The sequence below is a fragment of the Betta splendens genome, chromosome 17 (genome assembly GCF_900634795.4).
Source record: "Betta splendens chromosome 17, fBetSpl5.4, whole genome shotgun sequence".
Classification (NCBI taxonomy): Eukaryota; Metazoa; Chordata; class Actinopteri; order Anabantiformes; family Osphronemidae; genus Betta; species Betta splendens.
Window position 1 is genome coordinate 14920446 of NC_040897.2, and position 17299 is coordinate 14937744.

The window sequence follows — 17299 nt, forward strand, 5'->3', positions numbered from 1 at the left end:
CAGCGCTGCAGTCATGGCGTCGGTAACGAGTGGAGGAGAAGCGTGCATCTGCATTTCACCCCCGACCTGCAGACGGATTAAAGGATTCACACTTCAAACTGCTCTTTTTATTATTATGTCTAAAACACACAGCTTCTACTTGTCAACTGCTTCTCCCTCATATGAAGCTGCTGCTGCTGCTGATGGTGATGATGATGGTGATGATGATGATGATGATGATGATGAGGACGAGTCGGGGGAGAGGAGCGAAAACACAAGCAGCAGATTTCAGGCATTCTACAACGCATTAGGTCATGAGAACTGGAACCAATGCTGTTTAAATGATGAACTGACTCACCAAAGGGACCTCGACCGAGGTCCGAGCAACTGGTCACCGCGAGGTCATCGGCGTCCGAGAGACGAGAGGGAATGATAAATACTCAGCTCCACACAATTATTAGATTTCAGCGCGCTCGGCGGTAAGCGCAGTCGCTCTCCCGGGTTGTTTGGGTTCGAACATGAGCTCGGCCTCCGTGTGGGAATTGGATTGTGACAGACGCACAGAGAGCGACGAGGGCCAGAGAACCGAGAGGTCGCAGCCAGACATCGGAGCTATTTTTGTTAGTAGAAATTCAGAAGTGGTCCTGTTACCCTGGAGGCGGCTGGTGTTTTCCATGCAGCTCAGCGACTTGGCAGCCCTCCCCCGATCTCCCCCCGTCCCTCCCCTCACCCCGAGCAGGAAAGCGCTCGTAGGCCGCAGTGGAGACAGCGTGACTGCGCAGGCGGCCTGGCAGATGCACTGAAGATAAGTGTGTGTGCGTAAGCTGGGCCGCGACCCTCCGAAGCAGGACATTGACCAGATCCTGTCAGTGAGAGGGCAGGAGCCGGCCCCAGCACCTCCTCTGCCCCCCCCCCCGATCCGACCGTCTCCCCCCACAGCCCAATCGGAGCCAAGGGGAGGACAGGCCCCCTGGAGCCAGGACTTTCCTCTGGGATCCGAGACCCGGTCCCGTCGACCAGTGGAGGTGCCACACTCACACACACACAGTCAAAACTCCATCAAGCACACAATGGGCCCCCTGAGATAACTTCCCCCGTCCCTACAGATAACGCAGAGCGCTGTGTGGCAGACTTTGTGACAGAGACGCCGAGCCACTTATGAAAACACCGTCCGACCTGCTGCGTCAGCACTTTTTGGGCTCTTTTGTCTGCGCGCTGTTTTTAGAGGAAACGTCTGGAAACGAGAGGGACTCCGAGTTCTGGGAGAGTCAGAGACGTCACACGCGGTACAGCAGGACTTGTTCTGGTTTCAGGTCATTAATTCAGAGAGGAGAGGCAGTGCTACGGACGCGGGCGGTGAATGAACGCGCAGCTGGGTCTGCGTCTGCGTCTGCGTCTGCGTCTGCGTCTGCGTCTGCGCAGAGCTGCCGTCCTCCCACGCCCCCTCATGCCCAGCAGCACCAGCCGCTTCCTGGCTCTGTTTGAGATGAAAGGCGCTCCAGCGCCGCCGAGGACCCACAGTATTGGCAATTTGGCCGCTTTGAAGTGGAGATAACGGAGCTCTCACTGCGCTTTATCTCCTCCGGTGGCTATATTTAAAAAGCAGCGGCGGCGCTGGCCATCGTCATCCAGAGTTGGGCGGCCGCTGGACGGATCTCTGAGAACACACACCGAGCATCGGTGCGCGTGAAAGTGTCACGTCAGAGCTTTAAAAGTCCAATCAACAGAAGCGATGAGTACTTCATGAACAGTAATAAAGAAAACAGACTAATAACTATACATGGCCCAGCTTCAAACAGCTGATCTGTGGCCATTTCATGCCTTTGTTGTTGTTTACCATTCTGATCATACCTTACGTTACTGCGTGACCCATGTCTCCTGTTAAAATGACTAAATGTGACTGTGAGTGTTTTCATGCTGCAGGGGTTTTTATGGTGTGAATCATAACCCAGCGCTAGCGTCCATCCTCAGCAGGGCGCCTCCTCCACACGCAGCAGCAAGGAGCTGAACCCGCTGCTCATAGCTGCGAGGTTAAACCTAGTTTGTCATCAGATTCCAGTGGGAGGGAGGGATGAAGACGTTGTGCAAAGAGCAGACGGCCCTGTTCACGCCGAAGCGCTGACTCCTACTGACACCTCTTCTAGGAAATCATCAATATCAGCGAATCCCTTAGAAGCCGGGCGCTTCGGGCCGTCGGTACCGGCTCCGCGTTTTGGTGCTTCGTGCCCGGAGGAAAGCGAGGCTGTAGCACCTTCAGGCTTTCACACCATTATAATAGCAGGAAAGTATTTTCTGACTATAAATATGCTTCACGCAGGACTAGAGATGATGAATGAGCACGGCAGACGTGGCTGGACTGGTTTTTGAACCGACGCTAGGTCCTGACGTAAGATACAACAAGCTGAGGGTTTAATCTTTATGTCCACGTTCACATAAAGGTCAGGAAAGGACAGGCTCAGTATCAGAGTCCTGTGAGTGTTTCCTTCATCTGTTTCTTGTACAGTAATGACAGAAAATTAATGAAATGGAAAAAGAAGCAAACAGATGCTTCTCGCTCATATAACAGCAAAGGAAACAGGAGAAACTTCCAGGAATTAATAAGAATTGTATTGCAACAAGACAGACATTCCCATCCAGGTGTAGAACGTCTCAGCGGTGCTTTATTGAAACTTTGTGCAACACATCGAAGGCTCGAAGCGCTGACTTCATGCTGGTATTATTAACGCCTTCCTCCGTCTGACTGACGTCCAACAAGCAGCACGACGCCCTGAAACCTGATTAATGGATTTGGTCTCGCCAGGTGAAAACAATGAGTACTGTTGGCGGCGCCTCCCTCCCAGCAACATGCACACACACACACACACACACACACACACACACACACACACACACACACACACACACACACACACACACACACACACACACACACACAGAACCAATGATCATCATATCTGACACGGTGACCACACTGAGCCCAGCATTAAACATCTCCCAACATCTGGAGCCATTATGGGCGGAGAGGTGATAAACCACTGGGAGCACGTCAGGCAGCGGGTTCTCCTGAGTTCTGGCTGTGCTAGTGGTTCTACGGTGATATTTATCCAGTTGTTTGGAGCTTTGAGTGAGTCATCACCAACACACGTCCATCACAGAGCGTGATTGCAGATGGCTCCATGTGAGACTGTGCCGTGGATCATCAAAGAGACGGACCCCTGCTGTTCCTGAATCAGAGTCCAGTGTGTGAAAGGCTGTGGTTCAGACTGGATGTGGTCATAACGATGACCCTCAGACTGGAGGTTTGGTTCCGAGCGCCCACAGGCCGCAGAGCGTTCATGTGCAGTGATTAACTCTGACTGACTGTCGCTGCTGCAGACGTGCAGCGCGCAGATATCCGCCATTCATTTGGTTTGTTTTCTGCTGCCACAATAATTAATGATGCTTTTTATGGGAACACGTCGCGCCATAACTCACGCACTTCATTTTCAATTAGCATGTGAATAACCATGTTCTTGAGGGAGTGTCTTGTTACAATTAATGTGCTATTCGTCCGCACGGCGCTCGCGATCCAGGGAATACGCTCCGTGCTCTTAAGGACTCGTCTTTCAACATGATCAAGTTTTTGCAACGAGGCTAAAACACTGAACGAATATTACAAATATGTTGGGTCATTTCCCAGATTAGAAGTGATATTAAAGTTGTTTTTTCTACTGAGAGTGAGAGAGAGACATCAGTGTGACAGATGTGGGGCTGTGTTGAGCCACTATAGGTTTAATTCAAACACTGTGCATCGTTCCTTAACTTATAATTCATAACTGGGGTAAAAGGTTCATTCTTATGGTCGGAGCAACTTCCCTTTCCATCACGCTGCTGCAGGCAGGTGAGCGCGTCATGGAGGGAAGTCCAGCAGCTGGAGGCAGCCACTATCAAACATCACCCAACTATAGGAAATTCCAGTTCAAGTGAAAACAAGAACAGAACAAACAGTCCCGGCGGCCGTCGATGTTTTAGTAAAGACTCAATATTAAGCAGAAAGAAAATGTGACATCAACATCCGCTGACTAAACACAGAGGAGGTAAAATATTGTCTCTGCTGTTTACCTGGCACACTGGCGCCCTTTGAATCCCTAATCCCCCTCTTAGCCCTCAGACAACACGGGCCTGTGAATCCATTGTATAGAATTCCACGTCGCCCTCTCGAGGTGTGTGATTAACCCTTACTGTACATAAAGGTAAACACCGCTTCAAAGGCGGCCACAAAGGGTGTCTGCAGGTGACGGGTCAGCGGCAGGTGAGAGGTCGCTCACGGGCTTCAAGAGCCGGGTCGGCCCCGCTCTCGCCGGCGCCGCCACCTCAGCCGCAATTAAAAAAACAAATATTCACAAAGAGTCCTCGGGTGAAAAACGACACAACGCGATAAAGCGGACGTGACATATTCATCACGGGACGGCAGCGCCTCAGACGCTGGTGCTGTCATTTATTTGTCTAACGCGCAAGATAAAAGAGAGTTCAGTGCTTAAAGCTTTGCGTTAATATAAATTGCTGTGATGACTAAAAAACACAACAGGCGCTCGGTTCCCAAGGCTCCCGTTTGTCTCACAGCGTTCCAGTTTTTGTGTGTTTGTATTTTTATCCTAGTTGCGTGCACAGATTTGGGCTGCAGCAGGACGACACCTCCATCACGAGACCACACAAAGTGTATTTACACCTTGTTATTCGCTGTTTGTGCAGTGATTGTTAGTGTGGGCTTTGAAGGAGCAGAGTTAAGAGGCCTCCTCCTCCTCCTGCACTAATTGAGTGATTTAGAACAGGCCCGTGCCCCCCCCCCCCCCCCCCCCCCCCTCCCCCCGGCCTCTATCTGACTGGGCTATTATCAGAGGGGCTGTCAGACAAGGGTTCAGAGCATCTTGGGAGGAATGCGGCGCAGCAGAGCCGCAGCAGCCCCTCGACACCGAGCGCAGCCCCTCCATCCTCCACCGCGGGCCGATCCGTCAACGGGCCCCCGGGGGCCGTTCTCCAACCAATCACTCTCTCTAAGTAGTGGAGAGGGGCCACGGGTAATTATAAACAACCTATTGATGTTCCAGCGGCGGCCGGTGCGAGGCAGCGCGAGGGTCCGCGTGTGTGAGGGTCACAAGAACGTTCTGCTTGACAGAGCGTTCAATTGGCCGTTTAACAGACCTCACCCGAAGCCGCGCTCCGAAGCGAGTCCTAATGACGAGCGCTCAGGGTTCCCAGAGCAAACAGACAAACGAGACGCTGCTAATGGGGTTTCAAAGTAAAAGCAGAGGTTTTTACTGAAAATATTCAGATATGAATTTTAAAGAATTCTTTGGCGTAGCCATGAAAAACATGTAGACTGTACTGATATTGTCATGAATCAGCAGCCGTCAGATTTATTGTTTACCTCCAAAGCAAACTAAAGCGGAGCCCCGTCATCAAACTTTGAAACTTTAAAGGAATTTCAAAAAAGCCCAAGAATCCAAACACGGAGCTGAGTCTGAGGTCATTAGCTTCACCGCGACACACAGTGAATCTGGTTCCACTGCTGCAGCCCGCCCACTCCACAATAATGTGTTTAGGCCTAAATCATGCGATAAGGCCGCGCGCTGCTGCTCTGCGCTGTGTGACGGAGACAGAGAGCAGAGTGACAGACGCTCCGCAGTCTCCATCCTCCTCCTTAAAACAACAGCCTCTGCAGAGGAGCTATCGCGCTATGACACACGTCTGATCCAAGAGAGACCTATTTTTTTTGGTAGGGCTGCATTTCTTTCCTTTAAGTAATGAAGTAGGAAAACACGCGGCCTGGCTCCGGGATGAGGAGATGTGTGGGAGAGAACGCTCCGTGCACCGTCTCGCAGCGAGCGGGAAAGGAGTGGAGCGGGGGCTCGGGGGCGCATGAGGCGTCGGGAAGGAGGCTTCCCTTCATCCTCTCATCCCCGCATTCGCCTTTGTCTCGGTCCGCTGTCCCAGATGGACGGCCAAACTGGGGAGGACTGGGTGAAGTGGGAGACGGTTCAAGGGCAGTGCTGGGACGCCTTGAGGACAGTCCGAGAGGCTTGATGGAGCACGGACGGCGCGCGTGCTGCGTTTCCCGCGTGCAGCAGCTCGGCCGGGTTGGCGACGGGTCAGCCAAAGCCAGTCGGGAACAGCTCCCTCCTCTGCACAAACTCCACCGAACAGAACACCTTCTGCAGAGGGGTTAAACAAATGTTAGTGATGTGATAACCAGCCTGTTTGTTGAGGGGCCTCTGGAAGGACATGTAGTAGGACGGCGTGGGCTTCCTCTCCGATGATGTCATGCCGCCAGGCGTCACGCATACATTACTGAATTTGGCAAAAACACGCTGACGAGATGATTAAAAAAAAATCAATGGGTCACAGCAAAAGTTGGTCCTGAAGAAAACCAAAGATGGGTTGAACAGGACACCAGAACCAGTCGGCGATGGCGTTTAATGATGGAGGTGAACCTCAGCTTCCACAGACGCTGTTTTCTGTGCAGCTTCCTGTTCATATCATGGATCAAGTGTTTCACTGCAGACACTAGACCGATCTGACACAAAGATACCACAGCAGAGAACAATGGCTGCTTTTAACCTGCTCTGTCTAATGAAAGAATGTGTGACTTCCTACTGTTTCTTGTTCTTTAAGTCGGCCAAACTCCAGGTATTTTTAAAAGAAACACACACTGCTCCACGTGTGCCTTCGCATTCTCATCCTTTTTCCTGTTTCCCAGAGAAAAGCACCGAGGGCGAGGCCTGGAGGTGAGTTTGGGGTCAAAGTTGAGGAGGGCAGAGCTTAACAAAACGCCGGCGGCGGCGGCGGCGGCGGCGGCAGCGCGCGGGCGCTGACGCGGCCGAGCTCCGGAGCCGCGGGTGCAGAGAACCACTGTCAGGTCAGTTCACTGGTCTGGGATCAGTTTAACAGAAGCTACGCGGCGACGCTGGCCCAAACGGCCCGGGACCGACCCAGTATGTGTGCAGCGTGAGTGAAAGCTTGACCTCATTGCTTGGTGTTAATACTGCAGGAATCCACTGGAACGCTGTTTTCATAAATGAGAGCAGGAAAGGGGGACAGAGAGGCATAAATCAGGGACTATTTTCTTCCACACTTCTCTGACTCAGTGAGCGTCTGAGGCGGCGCTCGATGCCGGACCTGGCCGAGGGCACGTAGAGGCTCCGACCGGCCGCTCACCGCAGGAACCATCTCTGCAGAAAATTCCCACATTATTCGAGGGCGAAGCAGGAAGAAATGACAGATGTCATTTCCTTTCGATCAAACGTTGTTGACGTGTACGATGCAATCTGCGCCGAGCGCGGAATAATTGAATGTGCTGAAATTGGGGACTATTTTGAGGTATTTCCTCTCGGCAGAGCAGCGAGGCAGATTGGCTTAATTAGAGAGGGAAAAACAGGAAGTGCTAAAGTCACATCTATAATTAATTGGTGGCCGCAGCCAAAGGGTGCCTGGTCAGGGCAGCGCGAGGAAGCCGCTCTGTTGTTGAGCTCAGTCACCGGGTTCACGTCGCTCTCTGCAGGTTCTGCTAACGCGGGAGGAGCCGCCGCGTGGAGTCGTGAGGAGCCGCCGCCTGCGCGGTTCTGGGCCTGAACGCGTCCTTTAGACGCTCATTTGCTCGTCGGGAGAGCGCGTCTCGGTGGGAAGCGGGAGCGAGGCCTCGCTGGACTCCTCCGTCGAACCGTCGCATCCTGCAGTTCATCCCCCGTCCTCGCTCCGCGGCTCGGCTGCTATCTTGAGCGCTCGATGAAAATTTATTAGGTTTCAGGACTAGAGTGAGCCAAGGGTTGTTTACACAAGCATACCTCGTTCTGAGAGAGTGCCGGTCCTGAAGTCTGGGGCGCTGCAGTGCATTCTGGGTAGAGGACTGCTAAGAACCCGTCCAGCTCGCAGCCCTCAGCTGACCCGACTTCCGATGGCGTCAGGAAGAAAACACGGTCACCAACACTCAAACACAAAGCATGATGGGAATAATGGGACCCATGGAGCGAAACCATCAGAAAGCACGCGTCCAGGTTTGCGTTCGTAATTCACCAGCCATGGAGCTCGTCACCATACATCACTGCTCGCTCTCAGCCAGCCAGTGATTAGCATATTGTTTGTTGACACATGTTTAATTGATTAAAACGGGCCTGCTGTGATTTCACCGTGTTTTGTTTTTAGAGGCCGTGGTTCTGACAGAAATACTCGGGGAAGTATTGCATTTGGCAGCGAGCTCGGGTTCCCATACATGAGAGCACTGAACTTAATTCAAAACGCCTTGGACACAAGGCTGACTGGTGGGCTAGCGGCGGAGGAGAGATAGCTGTAACCTTGCAGTGAACTCGCAGGAATGTCAGCGTACTCCTTGGAAGCGTAGTGGCAGAAAATACTCACGCTTCCATGATTTAGAGGCCACAATCCTTCGGTAACAGAGCGAACGCTCCATTAGCGGGGAGCACAACTGACGTTGCATTGTCTGAGAAGGGGCTGATTTGATAGTCAAATGCTTCCAGGCTCGTCGCATGCATTTCATATTAGTCTTTGTTTCTCCAGATACACACACACACACACACACACACACACACACACACACATGAAATGAAACGCTCCGCTGAGAGGGAGTGTCCTGGAAAGACAGACCGGTGGCTTCATGATCACAGCGTTAACCCTTTCAGCCCCATCTGACATTCTGGGTCCCCAGAGGATGGACCCTGACTGTCGCTGCAACAGCGTGAAGCTGTGCAACGTTACAGCCACGGCTCCGGCAGAACATCAGCAGCTCGGACCGCCTGGTTGGCTGCTGCTACGTCATCAAACTAGACACCTCCTCTCATCACATCACACTGTGTGGAATCTTTCATCATGTATTTTAGCCAGCAATCCGTACATTATTACAACCACATGCATTCTATTGTGTCATGCTGCCTTCTTAAAATCTGGACAAATAGTGCAATTCAGTAGGCGACAGTTGGGGTTTGACTCGTTCCTGGAAGCTGCTGAAGCTCTATAACATTCACTCTGGGTGAAGAAACCCTTTTCTCTGCTTCCAGCACTCAATCCCATCCTCTCCTGCTTTGTAATTCCTGACAACAGCCTGGTGAGTTTGGCCACACACTCACCAGGCTGACACTCTGAGTCAGGCCTCAGGACCTGGGTCCCACCCGGTGATTTTCACGTCAGCCCTCCCTGAACCCACTCCCACTGATTCTGTCATGATGTCATGACTGCATCACTGGGTCTCGTGTTCGACAGCAGTTTCTGTGCTCACGTCTGTTTTATAATTAGAAGGAGATAAAGTGAGACTGTCATTGTTAAAAGTGCAGATCTTAAATCATTCTATGGCGTAGGACAGGTTTCCCCAACATAATAGACGCTTTCCGCTGGGATCACTGTTCTCCAAGCCCAAAGGGACTGCAGCCTCCATGCCTTTAACTCTTTTCCTTTTTCTCCCAGAATGTGCACTTGTGTGTGATGAGGAAACCCAAAAGGGCTGAGTCAGAGATCCCATCGCTTCCGGAGGCAGAACCAGCGCCGCTCTCCTTTGAAAGGCGAAATGGAAAGATCAACGGGCACCTCCTGAGGGAGCCGCTGCCGGAGCCCGTTAGCTCACGGCCAAACAGCCGCGAGGCCGCGCCGCTGCCGCTGCTCTGTTTGCTTTGCGAGGCTTGGCTCCGGCCGTGCACTCACCAAGATGGCAGCCTCTCCCTCCGCGTGCATGCGTCCTCGTCGGTTTATCGACCTTTTCCCGGCCCCAACGCTGAAGCAAACACATACTCCACGTTCACCTTTCCCTGAGCCTGGCGGTTGATGTGACCCTCATCTATCCAGATGAGAGCGCAGGGAGGATTTCTGCTGGCTTGTGTTTATGTTTCCTCCCTCGCAGCACCATGGAGACCAGTCAGACAGTGCCAAGGTAGGACCACCTCATAAATTCACAAACCTATAAATATTTGCTCGTGCTTTGAGTTCAACGCTAGTTTGTATTTCCATATTTAAGGGTGGTTTTGTCGCGTATCTGCTTGGAGGCTCAGCGACCGCCGGCCCAGGGGTCGTCGTGGTTTCCATTCGCCATTTGCAAACGAACCTGAACAAAAAGAAATCCAGGCAGCGTGGCTCCGGCGAACGGTCGGCAGTGAATGCACCGTCAACGTGGATGTGGCCGTTGTGCATTCCTCCACACTCAATAAACTCGGCTAAATCAATATGTCAAAGTGCAGACAGATAACGCTAAGCCCAGGCATAAATCTCAACCATCTCCAAAATCTTTTCATGTGGAATTACTCACGGACCGTATTCGCTTAAGTACAGTAAACATTGTGACAGGTACTTTGAGCTGCTGGTTCAAGAGGACACGGGGGAAGTGGGTTGTGCGTCGAGGCCCCGAAACGAGCAACCTGCAAGTAGACAATGAAGGCTTCCTGTAACCAACACAAGCAAGTGTGTGCACGCAAAACGCGCCTCATCGTCATCCCGGCCTCGTTCCGGCCTCGTTACCTCCTGTGTGGAAGTGGGAGAAGATGCAGCCGTGCATTAGTCGTCAAGCTTCGCGGGAACGGGGAGTAAAAGCTGAGAGCGGCGATTGCCTCATACGTGAGTGTGTGCGAGCAACGAGCGTTACGCAAGCGCGCGGTTCTTTCCACAACTTCAAAACGCTGATGCATTGTGGGTAAAACACGGGGTCACTGGCGTCACCAGAGCAATTTATTGGGCTGAATTTAAATAAAAATAATTTCCAGGGAAAAAAAAAACACAACAAGAAAATGTTTGTTGAACTATATAACATGATATTTGAAGAAATAAATAAGTCCAGCAGAATGAATGACATGAAGACAGAAAAAAAGATGATAATAGTAATAATAAAAGAAATAACCCTTGATGCCAGCTTTGACAGGGGACGTCTCCCTGATTGTTCTGTGGCCTGTGTGCAGCTCTGGGGCAGAACCAGTGAGGAGGTGAAGAATCAGACGCGCCTCCAGCACGTCGGCGTTGAGCAGCACCTGCTCCTCCGCGCTTCAGGGGAGCACTGGCCTCCTCCGTCTCCTGTCCTCATTGTCCACCTTGTCGCGTTAAACGGCTGGTTGCGCTCCCATTAGTCCTCAGCGGCACCCGTTTGAGTCACCGCGGTTCTGATCGGGCGGCGCCGGCCCACGCGTGTTTGAAAAAAAAAAGTACCTTAATGCCACAGCAAAGAAAAGCCCGTCTGTGGGAGCTGATTCACGTCGGTAAATAGACGAGCAAACAACGCTCGGACATCATTTATACCCTGTTCAAACCAAACGACTGCAGCCGAGCTTCAGTGGAAAAACGTGCACGTTCAACTAACAACCACTTGAAAAACAAACAGAAAAGAAGACATCAGAATGATTTAGCTTCTACTCTATATCCATATCTTTATTAACAATCACAGCCATGTTTTCAACAATGGGAGATTTATAAATATTTTTTTTCCTTCTGATTAAAAAGTTGTCTCGGCACTTGTGGCGTGATTCCAGTTGTGGGAAGAATGAGACGCTCAGAATGTCCACAAAGCGCTGGAATCCATCCAATCGACAGCTCTGCGGCGTCTTCACAGAGAAAATCCATTATGCGCTGGACGGGTTTCTTTCTGGAGCGCAGAGCAGGTCCAGAAAGCATCCACAGAATGATCGCGTGGAGTTTCCTCCGTTTCTTTTTAAGGCAACGAGATTTTACTTTTTAGGCAACAAGATCCCAGTGGAAATCTGGAAACCGATCCCAGACGCTCCAAGCTCCAAACAGCGAAGCATCCTTTTCCTGTGTCCGTCTCTCGCGCCAGCTGCGGGAATCAAACGCTGGGCCTGAACGCTTCCCGCAGAGCGTCCGGACCGGAGGTCAGCGAACCTCCGCCGCTCCTCCGGGGTCCGGCGCTCAGGCCAGCGCCATGGGGCACCAGGACTCGCCCCTCACCGCCGCCACGTCCGGAGCCTGGCTCAGGCTCACGCTGCTGTACAGGCCGTCCGGGCCCGGGTACTTCACCGCCGCGCCGGAACCGGGTCCCTCCCCCGAGCCGGACAGCACGGACGAGCTGACCTGCAGGGCCACAGCACACCGTTAACACAGCCGCACCCACGGGCAGACGTGTGCGGTGTAGAACACGCGTTTAGCCGCTCGGATTCCATTTGCATTAGAGGAGTGGAAAAACCCACAACCCAAGAAATGTGAAGCTGGTGCTTGTAATCTAGTGGTGACACGAATCAGTCATGGCCACAAGCAGCAATCAGCAGTGATCATCGTTATTTTTAACATAACACCTGCTGCAGCCAAACCCAGGCTGCCTTTAAATGACCCCTATTAAAAAGTAGCGCTTTAGATTTTATTTAAGCAGGGGTTGTTTGTCTTTTCCTAAATCTTACCCCAGACACTTGTCCGGAGGGAGAGCTGGTTTTCGAGCAGTCTTCAGAGTTGGATGAAGAGGTGGATGTGGGAGTCATAGAGACAGAATTGTTATTTCCTGTCAAAAATAAAATATGTTGGTGAGCTCATATCATAAAAAGCCTCGTTTTATGTCTTCGCCTCACTACGCGGAGCGTTAGTGTCGATAACTCACCAGAGGATCCCTTGGTTTTGTTCAGTGTTTTGGGTTTTCGTTTCCTGGTCTGGATTCCCTCCTTCTTCATGGCGAGCGGCCGAGGAACCTGCAGATTTGGGGACCCTCGTTATTATTTTGCATGTGTCGTGGGGCGAAGAGCGGCGTGACGTGGGGACGCTCACCCCGTGCAGCTTCGTGTAGAGGCCGCACGCGTTGCACACCGGCTCCCCCTCCGCGTTCCTGCGCCACAGAGTGGTGGTGCTGGTTTGACAGTTGGCGCAGGACAGGCCGATTCTCCGGGACGTCGACTGGCGACACACACAGAACACGGTTGTTATGAGAAGGTCTGGCGAGAACAAACCAGTTCGCCTTTTCGGCGCGAGCGCTTTTCAGGCGAGAGCCGTGATCCACTAATTGAATTACAGTCTGGCCATTCACAGCCTATTTCCTAAGAATAATACAGGGCCTGTTATGATCTCCATTTAACAGGCTTTCACCTACGGCCTTTTTACGGGCTGTTATTGTTAAGCGACGCGATACGTGACACTTGATTTTCTAGTAAAAAGGAGGTTAATGCGGTGCACGACGGCAGGAAACGATTCGCCGTTTGTGTTGACGTACAGACGCACTTCACAGGGCGGAAGCCCGGTTATGTTGACGCATGTCTTTAATTACTTTTTAAAATTTACTAATTAATTAAATCAGCACTAAATTCAACGTCAGTAAATTCATTCATCATATTTTCCAGGTCAAATGGACATGGATAAATGATATTTAATTATTGTTTAATGCTTCAATTATGTCAAACAGCACTAACCTTTAAAAAATATGAAAAAAGTCAGATTTCCAAATACATTCTGCTCATTTAATGACGCATTTATTGGCTAAAAATCCAAAGCATGGGCCTGGTTTTCGTCTTTTTCGGGCTCACAGAGCCCCAAGTCGTGAGACCTCGGGCCCGTGTTGGGAACAATGAGGCAGTGAACTGGGCGTTGACGCGCTTACCGTCCGCTTCGGCGTCTTAATTAACGGCCGGCTCAGCCCGTTCATTTTGCTGTACAGGCCGCACGCGTTGCACAGAAAGTGTCCGGTGCCGTCGCGCCTCCACAGCGGCGTGGAGATGGATCCACAGTTGACGCACTCCCTGCTCTCGCCCATGTCGTCCAGGATGTCTGAAACTGAGCGCAAACCGCATCAGGCCGTTTTCCTTCACACCTGATCAAATCTGCCTGTAACTTTAGCTTTTCTAACTAATGAAGCAGATTTGTGTTTTTACACAAGTCCAAAAATGCCAAACGTTACACAGGATTTATCCAAAAATATTTTCGCTTAAATTATATTTAAAGAATTTTGATTGTTTTTGTAATATTGCTGGAATTCTGCCTGAATTTAAGTTTTAGGCCCTCGCTCACTAACATTCTTTTCATGTGGAAAAAAAAACATTTCAGGCCAAAACATATATATTTAGGAAATGTTTGATTTGATCAGATTGTGTGTTCAGTTTCCGCGCGTCTGACGAAATAACGGTATTTTATCCTAAAATTAAAAACAACTCCTACCTCCGTTCGGTCCTCGAATCAAGGGCGCACTCCTGCTCTGCAAGGTGTGCAGCATCGTGTTGTCGAAGGGCCCCCCGCTCCACGGCGACGTCAGCTGGGGAAGCTGCGGGGCCACGTACGGCGAGTACGGACTCGCGTAGGTGGTACCGAGGGAGCGGGACAGTGCGTACTGGTCTCTGCTGCCCACATTCAGCGCGTTGCCGTAGCCGGCGTCCCGGGGCGCCCCGTTATTCATGGGCGGACTCGGAGGGTAGTGGAAGCGGCTGGAGGTGTGCGGGCTCCCGGTGCTGTAGGACGGACTCTCCGGGGCGGACTGGGTCCACACCGAGTGGCTGGAGACGGCGTGTCCGGGCTGCGCGGGGCTGTTGGCCTGCAGGTACGACAGGCTCGGGATCATGGGGCCCACGCGGGAGCTGGGCACGTACACGGGGGAGTTGGGGCTGGAGTGTAAATAACCGCCGGAGGGGGAATCATATCCAGTCTGGCTCTGGGCCGCGGCGATGGCCAGCGTTTGGTACATGTCGGCCGGGTCCACCAGCAAACCCGCCTTGTGCGCGCCGCTGGAGAGGACGAGCTTGCTGCCCTGGTCCAAATCCGTAAAGAGGGGGATGTCCTCGGTCACGGACAGGCTGTTGCTGTGGTGTCCGAAGTGCACGTAGGAGTGTAGCGACCTGCCGTCGGGGCGGCGGTGCCCCAGAGCGTCGAGCTCGCCCGGAGTCGTCCTCAGCTCGTCCGACACCGCGGCGTCCCTCCTGCCGTCCACGGGCAGGTAGGCGTGTTCAGCCGGCGACCCTGGGCTGCTGGAGGCTTCTCGCTTGACCATGGACCAGCTGTTTTCGCCCAGGTCCATCCAGGAGCACTTTCCATACACCGTAGGGGTTAATAAAATGCTCAGGGAGTAGTCCGCCCTGCGAAGAGAACGGGGACAGTGTGGAAGTCAGGGAAAGTACTGGTTCGGCTGGGAAGTCACGGGCGGCAGAGTCCAAACGTGGATCTGGGTACAAAAACTCCCGTGGAAGCTCAAATTCACCTTGGATGAGTCGCTGGGGCTCATCTTTAACGGAGCCGTCAACCGTTGTGTGAAACCAAACGCTCCGTCTGAATATTAAAGTTAAACCGCGTGTTCGCTCACTCCCGCATCACCTCCCGCTCCAATAATAAAACACGTCCAGCCTGCGGGGACTGCCACGCTCCCATCAAGAGCGTTTAAGAGCCCTGAACCCATCCGTGTCAAACCCCCGTCCTCCCACACACGCGCACGAACACACGCGAGCGCACGCACTCACGAGAGATAGGAAACAAAACGCAATATGTCTTCACAGCAAAAGAGATAACCGTTTGATAAGCGCCACGGCAGATAAGGACCGGGAGGCAGGCGGGGGCGATAAAACAATACTCCGCGGTGATGAGCCCGTTCCTGCTGCGCTCGCCGCCACTCGGCCAGATGTTTGCGCCAGCTGTGCGCCACGAGCGGAGGAGCCCCGGAGCGGCGAGAAGACGAGACGCGAGTCGCTCTCCGCCACGTACCTGCTAGTTGTGTGCCATAGGTCGCACGGAACGCTTCCCGACAGTGAGCCGCTGCTTGTCTTGGAAGTAATGGGGAAGCCCGGCGCGGCTCTGACGGGGTTTATGAGAGGAGGCGCTCCCGGTGGCCGCGGGCGCACGAGGCGGACCAATCATGAGGCGTGTGAGCGCCTGGAGACGCGATGGGGGTGCCGGCCCGTGGACTCCTCCAATCAATCACGGAGGAGCGGGAGGAAAGAGACGGACGCTTGATCGAACCCGAACCTTGGGATCATTTGCAAACGCAGTCGGGTTTCTTGGAGAGTTCGTCACTTGGGCTTTTGGACGGAGATGGAGCTCCGCCCCCTCTCAGCTGGTCCACTTTGTGTTTTTCCTGATTAATAACCACGCTCTTGTGAGTTTCGTCACTTAAATCGTGTCCTAAACATTTGGATATTAATATTTCATTAACATTTTCTTTTCTTTTTCATTTACTTTGTTGCTGTTTTAGTCGTAAAAATCGTTACAAGCCTGTAAAACCTGCACTAAGAACTGGCTTCATTTCATTAAGTACTAGTAGTAGCAATAAAGTTTTGAATATACTTCTATTGGTACTTGGAATTCTTTCACTGAGTGATAATTATTTGCATTAAAACGTATTATTTTATTACTTAACAGACGGTGACATAAATTACACCACCTACCAGAACAAAACATTGCAGTTCATGACCATTTCGTGGTGTTGCATGAAAAATTTGTAGTTGTTTTGACTTTTACTTCGGGTCATTTTTCAGTAATTTTAGGTAAAAGAAATGAATATTTTTTGTAATTAAATAAATATTATAAAAGTTATATTCTAGCAAAATATTATTCGTAAAAAATAAAATAAATATTTTACTGAGACAATTAGACTAAAAGCCGCTCATCCACCAACTTTACGCATTTTACGCCACAAATATATAAATGTATTTAGACATTTAGTAATTGATCTGATTATAATCGTCACTCAAGTCTTCATTGTAGGTCTTGATTTCAGCCCATTGTCTCCCTGTGTTTCTCCTCAGCACTCAGCGCAGCGATCAATAAGTCCTCCCTAATTAGTTTATTTAAGTCAGACGCCGTGGTCGAGGATTAAATGGCCTCATCTCTGTAGAAGCACAAACTCTCAGCACGTCGCTGCTGGGACTTTTGCTTTGAAGCGCGATGATTCATTCAGCGCGAATACGCACAGCGAGCTGATCAAAAGTGGCGAGGTGTCAATTGAATCATGGCCTCATTTACAGGTCGCCCCGAGCGCGTCCGCAGAGGCCGACAGCAATGGGTGTTTGCGTGTTTACACTCCGTCTGCTCGCAGACAGTGAGGTAGAGCTGCCAATATATAATATTATTCAATACTAAACCAACTCCTTGTTGCACCTGGAGCTCCTAAAATAAAGCAGCAATAATGCGCAGCTCGTAACTGATTATGCGTGAACGTGGACCTCAGCATATTAACTGTGATTCAGGCCCGTTCTCAGGACTGGACCCAGGTGACACCCTGCATCCAGGTCTGCTGATCGGCGCTGGACCCGAACCTCAGCCGCTGCGTGGGTTTCACGTCGTCAAACTCGACACGCGTGACAGCCGCGGGCACAGGGGAGCGCTTGGTTTTGATCTGAGGGAGTAACCAAACCAAGCGCTACCGTCTCCATCCCATCAGCGCAGCGAGACGTTG

General features: G+C 51.7%; 1 protein-coding gene across 2 annotated transcripts; it reads right to left on the minus strand.

Annotated features, from left to right (window-relative positions):
• Nucleotides 1–10664: 10664 nt before the first annotated feature.
• gata6 (GATA binding protein 6) lies at nt 10665–16181 on the minus strand. 2 transcript variants are annotated; one of them, XM_029132626.3, is made up of 7 exons: nt 15610–16181; nt 14083–14990; nt 13529–13701; nt 12706–12831; nt 12542–12629; nt 12348–12445; nt 10665–12024 (listed from the first exon to the last, which is right to left on the minus strand). In XM_029132626.3, exons 2-7 carry the CDS (start codon nt 14930–14932, stop codon nt 11863–11865), a joined length of 1497 nt encoding a protein of 498 aa, XP_028988459.1. In that variant the 5' UTR covers nt 14933–14990; nt 15610–16181; the 3' UTR covers nt 10665–11862. The 2 variants fall into 2 exon arrangements, with proteins under 2 accessions (XP_028988459.1, XP_028988460.1); XM_029132627.3 differs by having other exon boundaries at nt 15113–16181.
• Nucleotides 16182–17299: the final 1118 nt, after the last annotated feature.

Coding starts and splice junctions, on each gene's coding strand:
- gata6 (XM_029132626.3), bottom strand. CDS start 14,932: ATGGACCTGGGCGAAAACAGCTGGTCCATGGTCAAGCGAGAAGCCTCC. Junction 13,702..14,082: donor GATTCGAGGACCGAACGGAG/GTAGGAGTTGTT, acceptor GTTTGCGCTCAG/TTTCAGACATCCTGGACGAC. Junction 12,630..12,705: donor TCTACACGAAGCTGCACGGG/GTGAGCGTCCCC, acceptor CCAAATCTGCAG/GTTCCTCGGCCGCTCGCCAT.